Source organism: Erigeron canadensis, chromosome 9 (genome assembly GCF_010389155.1).
Source record: "Erigeron canadensis isolate Cc75 chromosome 9, C_canadensis_v1, whole genome shotgun sequence".
Classification (NCBI taxonomy): domain Eukaryota; kingdom Viridiplantae; phylum Streptophyta; class Magnoliopsida; order Asterales; family Asteraceae; genus Erigeron; species Erigeron canadensis.
The window spans coordinates 11,892,201-11,910,030 of NC_057769.1; the positions used below are offsets into that span (position 1 = coordinate 11,892,201).

General features: G+C 31.7%; 1 protein-coding gene and 1 long non-coding RNA gene across 2 annotated transcripts; both read left to right on the plus strand.

Annotated features, from left to right (window-relative positions):
- Positions 1-4,323: 4,323 nt before the first annotated feature.
- Positions 4,324-6,022, plus strand: LOC122582233 (polyubiquitin-like). The gene is made up of 2 exons (XM_043754599.1): positions 4,324-4,353; positions 4,937-6,022. Exon 2 carries the CDS (start codon positions 4,941-4,943, stop codon positions 5,865-5,867), a length of 927 nt encoding a protein of 308 aa, XP_043610534.1. The 5' UTR covers positions 4,324-4,353; positions 4,937-4,940; the 3' UTR covers positions 5,868-6,022.
- An 8,612-nt stretch (positions 6,023-14,634) lies between these two features.
- On the plus strand, positions 14,635-17,327 carry LOC122582544. Its single transcript, XR_006321197.1, has 2 exons — positions 14,635-15,099; positions 16,199-17,327. It is a non-coding gene; the product is annotated as an uncharacterized LOC122582544 (long non-coding RNA).
- Positions 17,328-17,830: the final 503 nt, after the last annotated feature.

Here is a 17,830-nt window from a genome sequence, read left to right on the forward strand (position 1 = left end):
GATAGCCATTTCATTCATATCAATCATAAACACAAAAATCATCACAAATCATTTTCAACATGGCCATGGATATTTTGGCTAGTAGGAATTTACCCACCTACTAGCTCTTACATACAACATGACTAGTAGGAATTTACCCACCTACTAGTTCTTATACATATAATTTGGCTAGTAGGAATTTACCCACTTACTAGCTCACATATTCATAATTCAAGGCTTGCTAGTATGAATTTACCCACCTACTAGCTTATTCATTCAACAATCAAAATTTTGCTAGTAGGAATTTACCCACCTACTAGCTTATTCATTCAACAAACATATGGGTCATAGGAATTTACCCACCTATGACCTCTATTAACAAGAACATGATCATATGCAGATACACTCACCTTAACTTTGCTATTTGGCACTATATGGCTACTAGGCTCAACAAGAAAATCTTCATCACCTACACATTATGTAATATATATCTATGAGTTCTATAAACTCAACTCTTTCACAATCAACTAAATTAATTCCCCATGAACTCATTTCTTATGGTGTTTGGCTAAACTAAACATTTCAACACAATTTTCATAAAAACTTTCATATCACAATTCTAGCCAAACACCCTAAAAACATAAGGATTATCACTTTGGGGTTTCATCATAAAGCTCATTTGCATTTACCCCAAATTTCTCCCTTTTTTAATTCCATTAGGGTTCTTTTCTAAAAATCCAAAAATAACAAAAACCCCGATTTCAATCATCAAGAACCCTAATTTCTTAATTTAACAATTAAAACTAAGGTTAAGGAGATAAATACCTCAAGAGTGAAAGACAACAATTTAGGGTTCTCAAAATCACAATTCTTCCCTTTTTCTTCCTAGAATTTTTCAACCACCACCACCTCCAATCAAACCTTCAATTTCAATTTCTAAGATAAATGGTGACGATATATGTATTGTTCAAGGTTTGAGATTCTTTAATTTATGATTTGAAGATTCAATTGCATGATATTTGGAAGAATTTGAGAGATGAGTTAGTTAGAAGTGAAGTGGAACTTGAAGTGGGAAAACATGAGTCACAAACTCTATGTGGCTGGCTTTCTTCTCAGGTGGCCACGTCCCATAGTCATTTTTAGTGGGTTTAATACCCGCTAGCCACTAAAGTTCCAACTAATTTAACCCCTTTTCTCAAAACAAAATACTAGGAAATTAAGTTAATGTCAAAACTATGAAAAGTGTTTATATTATCTTAAAATATTGGGGTGTTACAATATATATATATATATACTAATATACTAATATACATAATATAGTATATAATGTATATATAATGTTTACTACTAAGTACTTTTTAGTTAATGTCTATACTTGTCATTTTACATATTTTATTAAAAGCTATATCTATTTTACCAAACATTTAAATATATCAAAAAGCTTCATCTATCAGCTTACAGTTACATTACAGCTATCAGCTAATTTTGTCAAACATACCCTAAAAAGGGACAAAGACACACGCTTAAATCAAAGAAACTTGGACAAAGAAACACGTTTAAATCAAAAATAATTTGCGTGTCCAAGATTCAACACCATAAATTACACTACCTACCTCCTCCAATATCATTTGAAGTATAAAGTGAAGCTAGTACAAACCCACCCATCTACACTATTTATACTTTTTACATACTCATCTTTTTCTCCCTGGCTCTCTTATTTCAGATCCATAATCCATCTCATATTTCTCTCTTTTCTGATCGATCCGATGGTTTATACATGGTGTTAGTTAGATCCTGTAGTTTATAAATGGCTGTGTATGTGGCCGGTTGTATGTGGTGGCCGGTGGGAGAGAGGGGCTTGCTGGTGGTGTTTGGTTGTAGCTAGTTTGAACTGATTTGCAGTACTTTTGGTTATCGGAGGTGGCAGCCATGGTGTTGGCCGTTGATTTGCGTTTGATGGTGGTGGTGGTCGGGTATGGCGGCCAGTGGTGGTCAATTTTGGTTGAAAGAAAAAAATAGTTTTCAAATTCAATATAATAATTAAAAGCAACAATTTCATCTAGGTCAATGGTGATCGAAAGTTTGATTATCTTATTACATTACCAAAATATCACATCTTCGATACTTTTAAGTCATAAAATTACAATTTATTTCCAAATTCGTACTAAAAGAATCAAATATACATATATAACATACAAAATAATCTAACCATAAATATGATATATGATATTTAACCATATTATCAAACTACAACAATCATAAATCTGTGACTCGTAGTGAATCATTTCAAATTTACGCCGCGACTCGTAAGAGTCAGGAGAAAAAAGAGTCACACAACGAGTCGCCTCGTTTTCAGTCTAAATCGATTCGACTCGTTAAAGTCTAAATCATTCAACTATGTATAATATATATATATATAATGTCTGCTACTACGTACTTTTTAGTTAATGTCTATACTTGTCATTTTACACATTTTATTAAAAGCTACAACTATTTTACCAAACATCTAAATATATCAAAAAGTTTCGGCTACCAGCTTACAGCTACAGCTATCAGCTACTAGCTTACGAGTATGTTTGGCAAAAGTAGTTGTAGCAGGTAGCTATAGCTTTTAGTTAGAGCTATAAGCTGTAGCTTTTACTTTTTAAATATACTTGGTATGATAGCTGTAGCTGCAATTTCAAGAGGTATTTGTGTGGTTTTAAAGATTATAAGCTCCTTCGAAAAGCTAAAGCTCCTGAAACGCTACTTCAAGTAGTGTTTCATTTTGGAGCTTTTTCTTTCAAATAAAAAAATAAAGTTAGTTGTATACAAACAAAGCTTTTAATATTTTAGGAGCTTTTATTTTAAAATAAAAAGTTAAAACTCCTAAAAAGTTTTCAAAAAACTTGTGCCAAACATTGCCTACAATTATCAACTACCAGCTAGTTTTGCCAAACACGAAACTTGGACAAATACACATTTTTAAATCAAAGAAACTTGGACAAAGACACACATTTAAATCAAAAATAATTTGCGTGTCCAAGATTCAACACCATAAATAATTAATGTTCAAGGTGTTGAACTTTGTGAGTTGTAGTAGAATAATCACAAGTTCGTCACTGTCTTTATTAGCTGACACGTACTAATGTAATTGCATGTTGTAGTCATACCATAAGGCACATGTTATAATAGTTCCTTTGTTACATGTCTTTATGGAATTATTTTTATGTAGTTATTGATATTATAATTATATAGAAGATATTTAAGAAATAAAAAAAAACGTACTTGTCATCCCGTAGTTAACGTTCAAATATAATATTTGATCTTGTTTCGTGCTAATGATACAAAGGTTTATTTTCAATCACATGTCCTATGATTTTTTATTTTTTTTTGGTGTGGTGGGTGGGGGGGGGGGGGGGGGGGGTTAATCATGTTAATGTGTATAGTTGGATTAATGATAAAGAATGCAAATTTTTCTTATCTACTATTGAGTTGTTGATGCATTCAAACGAACAAAACTCAAAATTGTCACCAGCAATTTTAAAGCAAGAGTGTCACAAACAACGTTGTCGTCTAATTGGTGACTGATTGTCGCTAGCAAATATAAAAGAGATCCGATTTGATAAAAGCGAATGATGTAGTTGACTGATAGTCATTAGTTCAATTCTTTTTTAAGCAAGAGTCAACTTAATGAAATTAAGCAAGGTTATTGACTAATACGTCATTATTTCAATTATGTTTTAATATATTTTAAGATAAGATTAACATAAAATGAGAATAAAATTAAATTATTTTGAAGTGATAATAATACAAAATAGTGGAGGAGGAATCGATATGCGTGTGTGTAAATAGAAAGGAGAGAAAGAAGTGATTGTGTGTTAGATTTTGTGTTTAGAAATATAGAATTAGAGATAATGTGTGAATTAGGGGCAATATGGGATATTGAAAAGATTGCTGAATTTCTTAAAATAGAAAGTCTAATATGTTTTATAAGGAATTATAGAAGTAGGGGTATTTTAAGAATAATGAAAAATTGCTTAATTTCTTAATTCCAATACCTTTTATAAGGGTTTATAGATTATTTAAGATTAAGATCAAAATTAAGATTAAAATAAAATTGCTTTAGATAAACAAAATAGTTGCTCTAGAATGTTCGACCCGACAACGAAGGAAAGGTCAACAATGAAACCTACTTTGACATTGACTTTGAGACTAGTCTAAACTTTGGCGTGTTGGGTGTCGATAGACGTGGCACATTGTCATTGGATAGGTAAACCGACTCTTATCCCTATAAATAAATCCCCCAAAATCAATTTCATTACCTATAATTCGCACATTCGAACATCAATCTTTTCTCAAAAAAGCAACCCTAGTTTCATTTACTCAATCAAGGTACGCTTTTGTTATTTTATCGATCTTCTTCTATATTTATTCAGATTTATTATTATTATTTTGTTATATCTAAATTATAATATCCTTATATTAATGAATATATATCGAAATTTTAATTGATCGAATTAGGGTTATCTTATTGTCTATGTTTCTGATTATGGATTAGGGTTATTTTAATTGTCTATGATTTTGATTAATTAATAATTATCTTTATTATATCTAGATTTTAATTGATCGACATAGGGTTATCTTATTGTATATGAGTTGGATAAATTAATAACTTTTTAATATCGTATTTAGATTTTAATTGCTCGAATTAGGGTTATCTAATTGTAAATGGTAAAGATTTTGATTGGTTAATAATTTGATTAGTTTTAATTAGGATTTTGATCAATAATATGATTGTTATCTAATGTGTTTGTTTTTATTATTAATCAATTTTCTTATTAATGATCTAATTGTGATTTATGATTAGAATTGCTATTGAAATTTGCTAGGATTCTAACAGAAGCATATTATTGTAAATTTGTTAGAAGGTCTTGTTGAGTTTTTCTTGTGGTAATATGAGTTTTTGTCAATACAGAAATATGCAGATCTTTGTTAAGACTCTTACTGGTAAAACCATCACTCTCGAAGTCGAGAGCTCTGACACTATCGATAATGTTAAGGCGAAAATCCAAGACAAAGAAGGGATCCCCCCAGACCAGCAGAGGTTGATCTTTGCTGGAAAGCAGCTCGAGGACGGTCGTACCTTGGCCGATTACAACATTCAAAAGGAATCAACCCTCCATCTTGTTCTCAGGTTGAGGGGCGGTATGCAGATCTTTGTTAAGACTCTCACAGGAAAAACCATCACTTTGGAAGTCGAGAGCTCTGACACAATCGATAACGTCAAGGCTAAGATCCAGGACAAAGAAGGTATCCCCCCAGACCAGCAGAGATTGATTTTCGCTGGCAAGCAGCTTGAGGATGGACGTACCCTTGCTGATTACAACATTCAGAAGGAGTCCACACTGCATTTGGTTCTCCGTCTCCGTGGTGGTATGCAGATATTTGTGAAAACCTTGACAGGAAAAACAATTACTTTGGAGGTTGAGAGTTCGGATACCATTGACAACGTCAAGGCAAAGATCCAAGATAAGGAAGGAATCCCACCAGACCAGCAGAGGTTGATTTTTGCTGGCAAGCAGCTTGAGGACGGACGTACTTTGGCTGATTATAACATTCAGAAGGAGTCTACCCTCCATCTGGTTCTTCGTCTTCGTGGTGGTATGCAGATCTTTGTTAAAACCTTGACAGGGAAAACCATCACTTTGGAGGTGGAATCGTCTGATACTATTGATAATGTCAAGGCCAAGATTCAGGATAAGGAGGGGATCCCACCGGACCAGCAGAGGTTGATATTTGCTGGTAAACAACTGGAAGATGGTAGGACGCTTGCCGATTACAACATTCAGAAGGAGTCCACCCTTCACCTTGTGCTCCGTCTTCGTGGTGGGTTTTGGAGTATCTAATCTTCAGTGGTGATTATGATCAATGTGAACGTTGCTGCTGGTTTTTTAAGACAATGATATTATTCTATGCTTTTCTTATAATATACAATTTCTTTTAATATGCATCTGAAAAACTCTTGTTTTTATGGTTATGTGATTAGTTGGTGTTTGATGAATATTATTCGATTGCTGCTTTTATAATTTATTTGTATTTATATTCGGTTTCATGGATGATAAATCTCTTACCATAACTATTCACATGTTATTGTTGAATGATTCAATGCAAGCAATTCAAGTTAAAAGTAGTCACTTAATTATAGCTTTTGTAAGGTCGCAAGCGGGATGTAGTTGATGGCGAGTTGGAATGAGAATTGGGAACCCATATACTCATAGTAAGCTATTGGAACGGGTTCTGGCTTTCTGGGTCATCAAGCTATGGGTAATCAACTCATAGTAAGCTTCATTATTAGCTCAATTGAAGTTTTCATGTTCTTGGCTTTAACAATCGTTACCTTATAAGCTTCTATCTGATGTCATATGATGGAAACTATGGTTAGTTCGACTCATGATAGGTCTAAAATTATCATTCTATCAGTGGCTTAAGGTTTATCAACTTAATTATACTTGCCATGTATTCTTAATTAGTTTGAAGTTGTAATATTTGAGAATTACATGACCTAACAATTCATTTTTTCATCATGCATGTCTATACATATCGTTCAATGTTTAAGGAGAGTCGACATGAACATGCCCGTACTAACTTTTGTTGACAAAAAATTTCCTTTTAGCTGTTTTAGACATGGTCAAGCGATGCACAGCTCATTATGAATCTATTTTTTTCTAAAAAGATAAATATAAAAGTTGATAACAAAGCTTGTAAAATTTATGACACTATTTTCATTAGTTCTTTGTACCTCCCATTATTTATAGCTCAATGGTTAAGCATCAACTATACATGTTATGAGAAGGACATTTGAAATATTTCAAAATGAATTCTTCAGTGAAGCAGGTTTGAATCTTGCAGAGATGACTGAGTTTTATCCCAGTTAAATGTCATGCCTTCGGGCGGTTTAATTGGGGGTTTCTCCTCCTACTAGGTATTGAGGATGAGAAGACTCTCTAACGCGGACCCTATTAAGACAATGTAAGCTAGATCTTTTGTTATGAGCAAATGATTCATATCTTTAAGAAAAAACCATTAGTTCTCTAGTCTGACTAGTGTAGATGCTTGAATGTTATCAACAAATTAAAATGATGCAATATATAAAGATTTTCTTTTTCTTTTTTTCTTTAAGAAAAATTATATAGTAAATATAAGCTTGAATATTGATTATAAATTTGGACAAAAATTAAAAACATTGCAATTTTTTCGGAAGAAAGTACTACAAGCTAGTTGATGTATATCATAAGACATCGGTGATATAAAATACTATATTATTTTAACTTATATATATATATATATATATATAAGGTAACACTCCAGTGAGAACAGTCTTAAAATAAGAACGGTGAGAACACTTAAAAAACATCATTTTGATGCATTAAAAGTCCATAAAACTAACTTAGTGCTTAACTAATTATCATTATTTAAGTGTATAACACATTGGCATGTCAAATTCAAGAAAATCATGTTTTTTATTTTGTGCATCCATCTTGGATGGATATTCTTCAAAATAATAGATCCACCAAAAAACGTGATTTTTTCTATTTTGGCGGATCAATGTGTTGTTAAACACTTAAATAATGATAACTAGTTAAGCACTATGTTAGTTTTATGGACTTTTAATGCATCAAAATGATGTTTTTTAAGTGTTCTCACCGTTCTTATTTTAAAACAGTTCTTATTTGATTACCCCCTATATATATATATATACTAGGTCTTTTACCCACACGATATGCGATTGTTTAAAATAGTTCATGTTGTTTATATATTATATGAGTATAAATAATAACTTTTAACAATTCTAACTTGTATCTTAAACATATATACATAAATCTATATTTATTGGTAATGAAAATATTTTTATATATATTGAAATATATAAATCCAAAGTATAATTGTTATTATATAACTATTAGTCGCTTAATAAGTAAATATAATTATTATTATCTAATATAACACATATTATACTTCACGCAATATTAATAACATAAATTTAAATTAAATTGTAATGTAATGTATAACCATAGCAATGTATTATTTTTACAAATTGATATATAATCCATTAGAATATCTATCATACTCATTCAAGTAAAATACTTTAATGAAAATTACATCATCAAATAATGTATTTCATAAAAGATGAAAAGCTTTAAAATAATTAAAAACCAAATTAAAATTACAATGAATTGAGTAGGGGAAAGAAATATGTGTTATTTTGGTAGGTAAAATCGCATTCCTAATTATATGATTAATATTAAATCAATATAAATATAATTAGAACCTGGAAACAAAATATTTGCTTGAGAAAAAAAAATCTCACATTAAATAGAATCTTGAGTTTTTAGTGTTAAATAATATCTTGAATTTTTAGTTTTATTTTATTTATTTTTTCATAATTAAATTATTGGCAAAAAAATTATAAAAATGTCACATAGGCTATATCCTACGTGTCAATGTTATAAGATAGGTTTTGAGTTGTAGAGCTTTTAGAATCGTTCGGTTAACTATTGTTTTAATATATATGTATATATATAATATAATAATAATAATATTAATAAGAGAAAATCGCGACAATAGCCAATTTTTGTTGCGATCGTACCAAAATAGCCAAGTTTTTTCGGCTTATCACAAAATAGCCATATAAATCGCAATAATCTGCAAGAATCGCAATAAGATCATGAAAATCGCAATGAGATTCTCGAGAATCGCAATATCGCATTGAGATCTTGCATGATCGCAATATGATCGCAATATGTACTCGCTTATATTTGACAAATTTCAACTTCATGTGCAACTAATTGTAGCGAGCCTTTAGAAGAATCTCATGTTTATGATCATCATAGAATTTTTATGACCATTGTCATAAATTTTGATATGCTCTCATATTGAGCTCTTATAATGGATCTTCGCGAATATATCACACCAATTTGGTGATCCTTTTTTTCAAGAAATTGGAAGTATTTCAAAACTTGAAGTTTTTATATGCCAATTCATCATAGTATTTTATGTCAATTTTTTGACATAATCACATGGATATTGATAATCAAACCAAACTTTGATCCAACAAAATCAGAAGTTGTATATTGTTGCACAATAATTTATAGTAAGAAATCATATGCCTGTCTTTGAACTTTAATATTGCATAATAAACCTTAGTTTATTAGCCTCATGTTGAATTCAATTGTCATTGTAAATAACCGTTGTTATTTACTTTTATACGAGCTACAATTTTTATGCTTTAAATAAATTCAAAGAGCAGCAAAGAACTACATGTACTTTTAACATAACTTTGATCATGTTATTTTTTAATTCAATCCATAAAGATGAAACTTTTAAGTTTTTTATGCATAACCGTAGTTATGATTCATCTAAGTGAATAACCAAAGAACAATTAGTGAGGAAACCTTTAAGTTTCTTATGCATAACGGTAGCACGTTATGATTCACTTTAGTAAATAATAAACAAAGAATTTTGACCTTTATGTTATGAAATCATGAATTGGTTCAATAAATATTATTACTTAAATAACTATAAGTTCTTTAAACATAAACAATAATCTTAGCAAGATTATGTTCAAATAAATAATTCATATTCTCAAAATTTAAAAAACATTGAGAAAATAAAGTTCTCGACGGTAAAAGTTGATTAGCAAAGCAAATAGCAAATTGTGTCGATAATAATTATAATTTGATTTAATAAATATAATTTGATTTAATAAATATAATTTGATCCCATTTTAAAACTTCCATAGCTATGCATTAAAAACATAAGTTGTGAATGTAAAAGTTGTTTAGATCGATAGATTAGTAACATAGAACAGATTCGATCAATCGTATGCCTGTCTTTGAACTTTAATGAAAGAAATTTAATCGAAAATCAGAAATATTGGGAAACTCAAATTTCAAATAAAAATCAAAATTTTATTTGAAAATATATAAATTCATTATACCTAAAAAAAACAATATTGTCGATTGAAAATCTTATGTTTAAGATCAATGAGTATATTATAATAAGTTTTATGTTGACATAATAATAAATAAGTGTATAACTCATAATTTAAAAACCTTCGTTTGATATTAGATATAATAACAATTAATGACTATATACATATACATATAATATAAAAAATAATACTTTTGAAGAATGAATCAGTCGAACATATTGAAAAACTAAACCTGGAGAGTAATAATATTCAAAAAATAATGTTTGAATACCATATTTATTACATGGTGAATCACACCGAAAGATATACCGGTGAACGAAAGTTTTTTAACCCACGTAATATATAATAAAAAAATGAAACCGACAAATTGTTTTCTTTATCATCAATTAATTTATACTTCAAATAATACTTATTTAAATCAAACTATTTGTCGAGCTAAAAATGATCATAAAAAGGTTTAGCTATTGTTAGCGGTCAATTCAAATGTACATATGTATAAACCTAATAATATACTCATGAACAAAACATGTATTTTCTTTTTAGGAATGAGGATCACCTAAATCCAACTACTTGTCGAGATATACTCAAAGAAAAAAATTTGTTTCATTCAACGACTGTAACAAATATTAATAAATATGTAATATTGTATTATAAATTCAATAATACATATATATATATATATATATATATATGGTAACACTCCAGTGAGAACAGTCTTAAAATAAGAACGGTGAGAACACTTAAAAAAAACTTCATTTTGATGCATTAAAAGTCCATAAAACTAAGATAGTGTTTAACTAATTATCATTATTTAAGTGTTTAACAACATATTGATCCGTCAAAATCAAATTTTTTTTTTTTTTTGTGGATGCATTATTTTGAAGAATATGCATCCAAGATGGATGCACAAAACAAAAAACATGATTTTCTTGTGTAACACCCCAACAAGGCGGAAACTTGAGGCATTAGTAGAAAAGCTCAGCGTGACATGGAAATTAAGTAGAGGTGCTAAATGCATTCAAGGATTGAGTAATCCATTCATAATTCAAGTACAATTACAAGTTACGGATCAAATAATGCACAAGGAGCACAACACCATCAATAGTTTACAAAAGAGATAGTCCAAATGATGGCTAACGATCCTAGGCATAACCCATAAACGGGTGCAATGAATCACGGATCCACAAAGTCCAAGCTCAATCATATCAAATGCAATTCAATCATCCATCACGTCTTTGATTCACTTGATTACCTGAAAAGCGTACTAAGAAGCGTCAACATAAGGTTGGTGAGTTCGTAGGTTTTGACTATAAGAAACAAGTGTCGGGATAATAATCGTTTAACCTTGATATGAACATAATTATATCATTAAATGATCATAAAACCTTGAAACCTTGATTTGGATCGATAAACGATCACACAACCTTGAAACCTTGATTGGGTCATTAAATGATCTCATAATTGGGATCGTTAAACGATCACCAAGCCTTGAAACCTTGATTGGATCATTTAATGAACCCCATAACCTTGATACAAACATATACAATCACACAACCTTGATTCACAATTCAAACGAACACATAACCTTGATACACTAGCCAAACAATCATATAACCTTGATTCATGATTCAAACGAGCATATAACCTTGATAAACTAGCCAAACAACCACACAACCTTGATGACATACATAAAGGAACATATAACGATCAAACTAAACTATGAACACGATGTACACTTTTCACCCCAAAATCATGTAAAGAAAGGGGCTATGAACTCACCTTGGTTTCCAAGCAACAATAACGAGTTAACAAAGGGTTATTAACGCTCACCAACCGCTACGAGTCCACAACCTATGAATGTATATCATAATATCATCAAAGTCAACTCTATAACCCTAAACAAGTTGATTTAGTAAGTTTAAACCGAGTCACAAACCCACAAACGCTTAAACAACTTTTCCGAGTAAGAACAAGACACTTTGACAAGACATTTTTAGAAATGGAAATGGATTTACTTCAAAAGGATTATACCATGAGATAGTAGACTCTCCCACGATTTCAACGATAGGTCATACGTCCAAAACGGACTTACGGATCAAAAGATATATGTATATATATGTATATAGTTTGAGTTAAAAATCTCAATTTTGGTTCCAAAACTGACTCACGACTTTGAACGAATGGTTTGTCTTGTGTAGAGCACCAATAAGGTCATAAGAGGACATTTCGGAAAGGTCGGGACGATCCTAGGATAACTAAAGTCGAGCTAGGAAATGTTTCAATAAATAAAGGCACCAACTGCGCCGCAGTAACCGACTGCGCAGCAGTGTTTCTTCACTGCGCAGCAGTGTTTCTTCACTGCGCCGCAGTCAAGGATCCTGCCCAGCCACTGCGCTGCAGCCTGGAATTACTGCCCAGCAAGCCCAGGTCTGCACCTGGTCGACCAGCAGCCCCCAAATGAGCCAAACACTACCCCAAGACCTTCAAAACCGACCCATGAACCCCCAAAACTAACACTTAACCTCAAATTCGACTTTGTGAAGCTCAAACACACATAAATGGACGTGGGTAAACAATTCCCAACCCACAATTTCATTCCATAACATCAATTAGATGTTGATTTTCGGCCAAGACTTCACCAAGAACACCAAAACCCTAAGTCGACCTAAACCAATTTTTGAAGGGAAAAAGACTCACTTAAGGTATACACAAGTATTTTTAGACATGGTTGGGCATAACCCACTTCATCATTTCGACCCATTATCAAATTAACAAGAAAAATTTGTTTTTGACCCATTTAGCAACAAGAACCCTAAGTCGACTTTTGGCTCAATTCGTGACCCGGAAACACTTGAATATGATTAGAAAGATGATTATGAACATGTAATGGTGAATATGAGATAGTTTTAACTTACCAAATCTTCCACCAAAGTGTCAAACCCAAAAATGACCCGAATTGGATGATTTCTTGCACTTATAAACCCAAATTTTGATATGTTGATAAGATGATGATATAGATGAATAACCCTAACAAAAACTTGTTTGAAACATTTAATTTGATGTATTAATTTTAGAGAGAAGGAGGAGAGTGCAAGAGAGTTAAATGCTCTTGGATTTAATAGAGAGAGAGAGATAAGGAAAATGAATGAATGAGAGGGAGAGAGGTGTAAGACTTTGGTTGGGTCATGGGTATGAGTCTAGGATATGGGTTGGCCCATGGATAGTTCATTTACTTAATCAATCTAGTTACACCACAAGTTAGCAATCGACCGTTACATTAACGACCATTCGATCTCATAAAACACCTTGAATATTATGTAAACACAACTTGACTAAAAATGATCATTATATATATATAAAATGCATATTCACCTTGAACACAATTAAATCATAGCCAAACTCGATCATATATAGAGTAAATGATCATTATTAATCAAATGTACACAAAACTAACGGGTAAAAAAAAAAGTCAAATTTCTCGAATGTTACATCTTGATTTTGACAGACCAATGTGTTGTTATACACTTAAATAATGATAATTAGTTAAGCACTATGTTAGTTTTATGGACTTTTAATGCATCAAAATGAAGTTTTTTTTAAGTGTTCTCACCGTTCTTATTTTAAGACTGTTCTCACTGGAGTATTACCATATATATATATATAATATAAATTCAAAGTAATATATATTAAATTTAAACAAGTAGCAGATCTACCTCTATTGATAATTATGAATATGAATTGGTACATTCACGTTTGTTTTACTTCTGCGTCATCTTAGTAGCCCAACAAAAAAAATCTTGAGTCCACTCAATATTTTGTTATTGTTTTTATGAATTCAAGTAGTCTCCTACTCCAAGCTAAGAGACGTCTGTCGACTGAATAATTTTTTTTCTTTTATTAGGGTTCAGAGGCTATGATAACGTCTTATAAGATAGAGAGAAGAATTGAGAAAGAAGAATAGGTAATTGTATTAATAAGGGATTACAATAAGCATGAATAAAATGTTCTAGAGATACATATATATTCATATCTAGTAAAAAGTTAAATTAGGGACTCCTTATTTTAGGGACTCCTTCTACTTCCTTCTTCGGCCACCACCACCATCATCTTTGACCACCACCACCACCACCATGATCATCTCCGACCACCACTATGATCATCCGGCGACGCCGAACATCTCCGGTGAGACTTACACATGTGTAAGTAACTTACACATGTTTTAAGTACAATTTTTTTTAGGTAGGTCACCCATCACCGGTTACCCCCTATGACCTATTCCCTTCTATGACCTATCACACTCAATGACTTATCACCCCCACCAGCTTTGGTTTATGAATATCCTTAAGGGCGAAGCTTGCTCCAAATCATATTTTTTATTCAACTTACACATGTGTAAGTCTCGCCGGAGATGTCGCCGAAGATAATATGGCCGGAGATGTCGCAAGAGATGACCAGTGGTGATTAGATCAGATGAAAATGGACGGTTTAGATCGAGTCCCTAACAGTCCATAAAATAAGGAGTCCCTAATCTAACCCACCCCATCTATATTTTATATTATAATATACATATATATTATATATATATATATTTTTTTTTTCTTTAGAATTTTTTTAAATAAAATACACATAAGTATATAATACTGTTCGAAAAAATAAATAAATAATACACAAGCATAGTCCAAGAATATTAAACGGGCTACCCCTACTTTGCCCCCACTCTCTCTCTCACACACACACACTTCCAGTCTTCTTTCATTTCACCACTTTCCTCCTCCCTTGTCACCTCCCCTCATCGATCGTGTTTTCTGCGTGTTATCTCAAACACACCAAAAGCGAAGAAAACTTTGAGCCCCATTCAACCCCCCTGATGAGTAATTTAATTTACAACCAACCATTCTTGTCAATTTATTTCTCTCTCTTTTTTAACACATAACCTTAGATTTTCACACCAAATTATTAACAACAACTAAAGTTTCTCACCTCTTTGTATTCCGTTCGCCGTCACCCACCGACGGTTAGATCTTTTAGTGCGAGCACCCCTCTTCATATTGTTGTGATCTCATTTCCTTTTTTCTTTGATGAACAAATCAGCACATGGAAACTAGATAACTTGATGGCATCTGATTTCTTTATCATCTATCCATCGGGTTTTTTTTCTACCATGATTTCACCGTTTAAATATGAAGTTATATTTTTAACTATTTTATCTCATTTCTTTGTAGTAGTGAAATATATGGTAGTGAAAGATGATTGTACTTGAATGAGTATTTGATAAGGCAATTCTCTATATTATTGTTGCTGTTAGATTCTGATGAGTTATAGTTTTATAAATCTATGATTTTGTTTGTCCAATCTTAGTGAACAAAAAGAGAGTGGAAAAGAGTTTATAGGTGTAGTTTTGATGATATTTGCCTTTAAAAAGACAAATAAATAGTACTGTAGTATCTTAGTTTTACAAAATATAGATAGTGTGTATGGCATGCTGATTGTTCTCTTTTTTTTCTTCAATTTTTTTTGTTTAAAAGCTTGTCAAAATTGGTTGTAAGTAGTTAAGGCCCAACTTGTTACTTTTACAAAATATAGATAGTGTGTATGGCATGCTGATTGTTCTCTTTTTTTTCTTCAATTTTTTTTGTTTAAAAGCTTGTCAAAATTGGTTGTAAGTAGTTAAGGCCCAACTTGTTACTTTTACAAAATATAGATAGTGTGTATGGCATGCTGATTGTTCTCTTTTTTTTCTTCAATTTTTTTTGTTTAAAATCTTGTCAAAATTGGTTGTAAGTAGTTAAGGCCCAACTTGTTACTCTTAATATCGTATAATCATCTTATTACAGAAGCCTGAAGTTGTTTTAACAAGAATTAATAATACTAGTTAAACGAATAAACATCATCCCAAGTCTCAAACCGTCTCGTACACACATTTATTTTCTACAAAACAGGGAAAAAAACATTTTCCAACCTTAATCACATTTATCAACCATTCTATTATTTTCACTTAAAGTATATTTTCAATGAACAGGAGCTGGTAGGTTCACATTATAGAATATGCTATATGGTAAACCCTAATACGAAGTCCTTTTGTTGAAGATGGGCGACATGGAGTTATACTTATAACACTATTTGCATAACGGTTTTGTGAATTTTCATGTCAATTCTAACTATATAGATGTTGTGGAGGTCAATGGAACATTACAAAGTTGTCACATCTTGATCTACCTAATATATGCTTTCACCATTTTGCCTCAGGTCATACGGATCAAATGTTATACTGAAAAACATATTCCTTTAACGCCAAACAAAGATCTACAGGTAATGTCCAACATATGGTGCACTTTATACACTTGGACTATCAACAATAATCGTTTTTCGATTAGAGTGCACCATATGTTGGACAGTTCCTTCGAGCGAATATGCTTGACTCTTGTTCTTCTCATTGCAAGATAGCTCCGACTCTTGTTTAGAAATTGACATTTTCTTTTGGTTTTTCTTTTTCCTGGCTTTCTCTTCTCAGACGGGGAGACACTTTTGATAGGTATTGGATTTCTGGTGCTTGTACAGATTATTCATATGCAGCACTTCCACTCTTCTCTATATGACACTGCTCAATACTTCTCATTGGGTCACAAAATGTTTTTGGTTTGTCAAATACTTCAATAGATTTTCCTTGTGCAACAACTTTATATTTCTCATAGATATGGGTCGTCTTTTTTAACAGGCTACCATATTCATCATCTTCACTTTCATCATTTGTCTTTTTTGACCCTGGTCTAACCAATGGGATAGAAAGATCTATTATGTTGATGCTCGGGATATCAAACATTGTACGATATCTGCGGCTTGCAGGAGCTCTATTCTTCTTATTGCGAGTTTTCAATAGGTTACCATATTCGGTTCAGTGCTTGGATTCTGGGTGCTTCAACATATTCATTGTTCTTCTCTAGAAAATGGAGATTCTTTTGTAATATGAATCTGGATACGATGTCACAAATACAAGATTCACCTACAATATCTACTCTCTGGCTGTTATTATTACCGACAGAAGAAATAAGTGCGTCAAGCTGTCCCCTCCCATAATGGTAATATAGTATTCATCACTTAATATACTTAAGCGCTCAAAAGAAAGGTATTCGGTACAAAGAAGTTGAATACATTTACTGCTACACCCCACTCTCTCAAGCTCCCTTCCATAAAACTCTGATCGTACAGATTCCAGATCTATTTGACTAGTAGCAAAGCAACACAGTTACTTGATTAGCAAACATATAGACATACATATGAGTGTATACATATATATGTATAAAACTACTTCTCGTTTGATTAATGAAAACTATCAGCGGTTATTATAAAATCTATATTATAAGACCGTGTTCCATCATAAAGTCTTTTCCACAAAGAAGACATTAGTTTTCCTAATTGCAAATCAAGTTTCCGGTTAATTATCTCAAAGCGTGAATCCACAGGATTGGAGAAATTTTGAAGCTACAAGCTAGTAGAACTATATTCGAATGTCACATGTCAGTTTGTGAATACACAACAGGTGAAAACTTTAAGCATAAAATTGTAATTGGTATTGGCTTGTTTTTGGTATTAAAAAAGGAATTCTGATTGAAACATTGCTAAACAGAAACAGATTTTTTGTAATCGTATCTCAACAGATAAAAGGACTTCAGAATTCTGAAGATGTACACTAACCTCCTGGATATCCCATCGGTTCTGAATCCGTAACTATCATAATTGTTTATCGACTCATTTTGTGGTCGATAACGATTACATATGTTGAATGGAAGTTCATAACCATCACCAGTTTTTACTGTTCTAATTGGCAAGATGAAAGTTACTACTAATTGCATATGTTAGTCTAAACACTATTAAAATCAT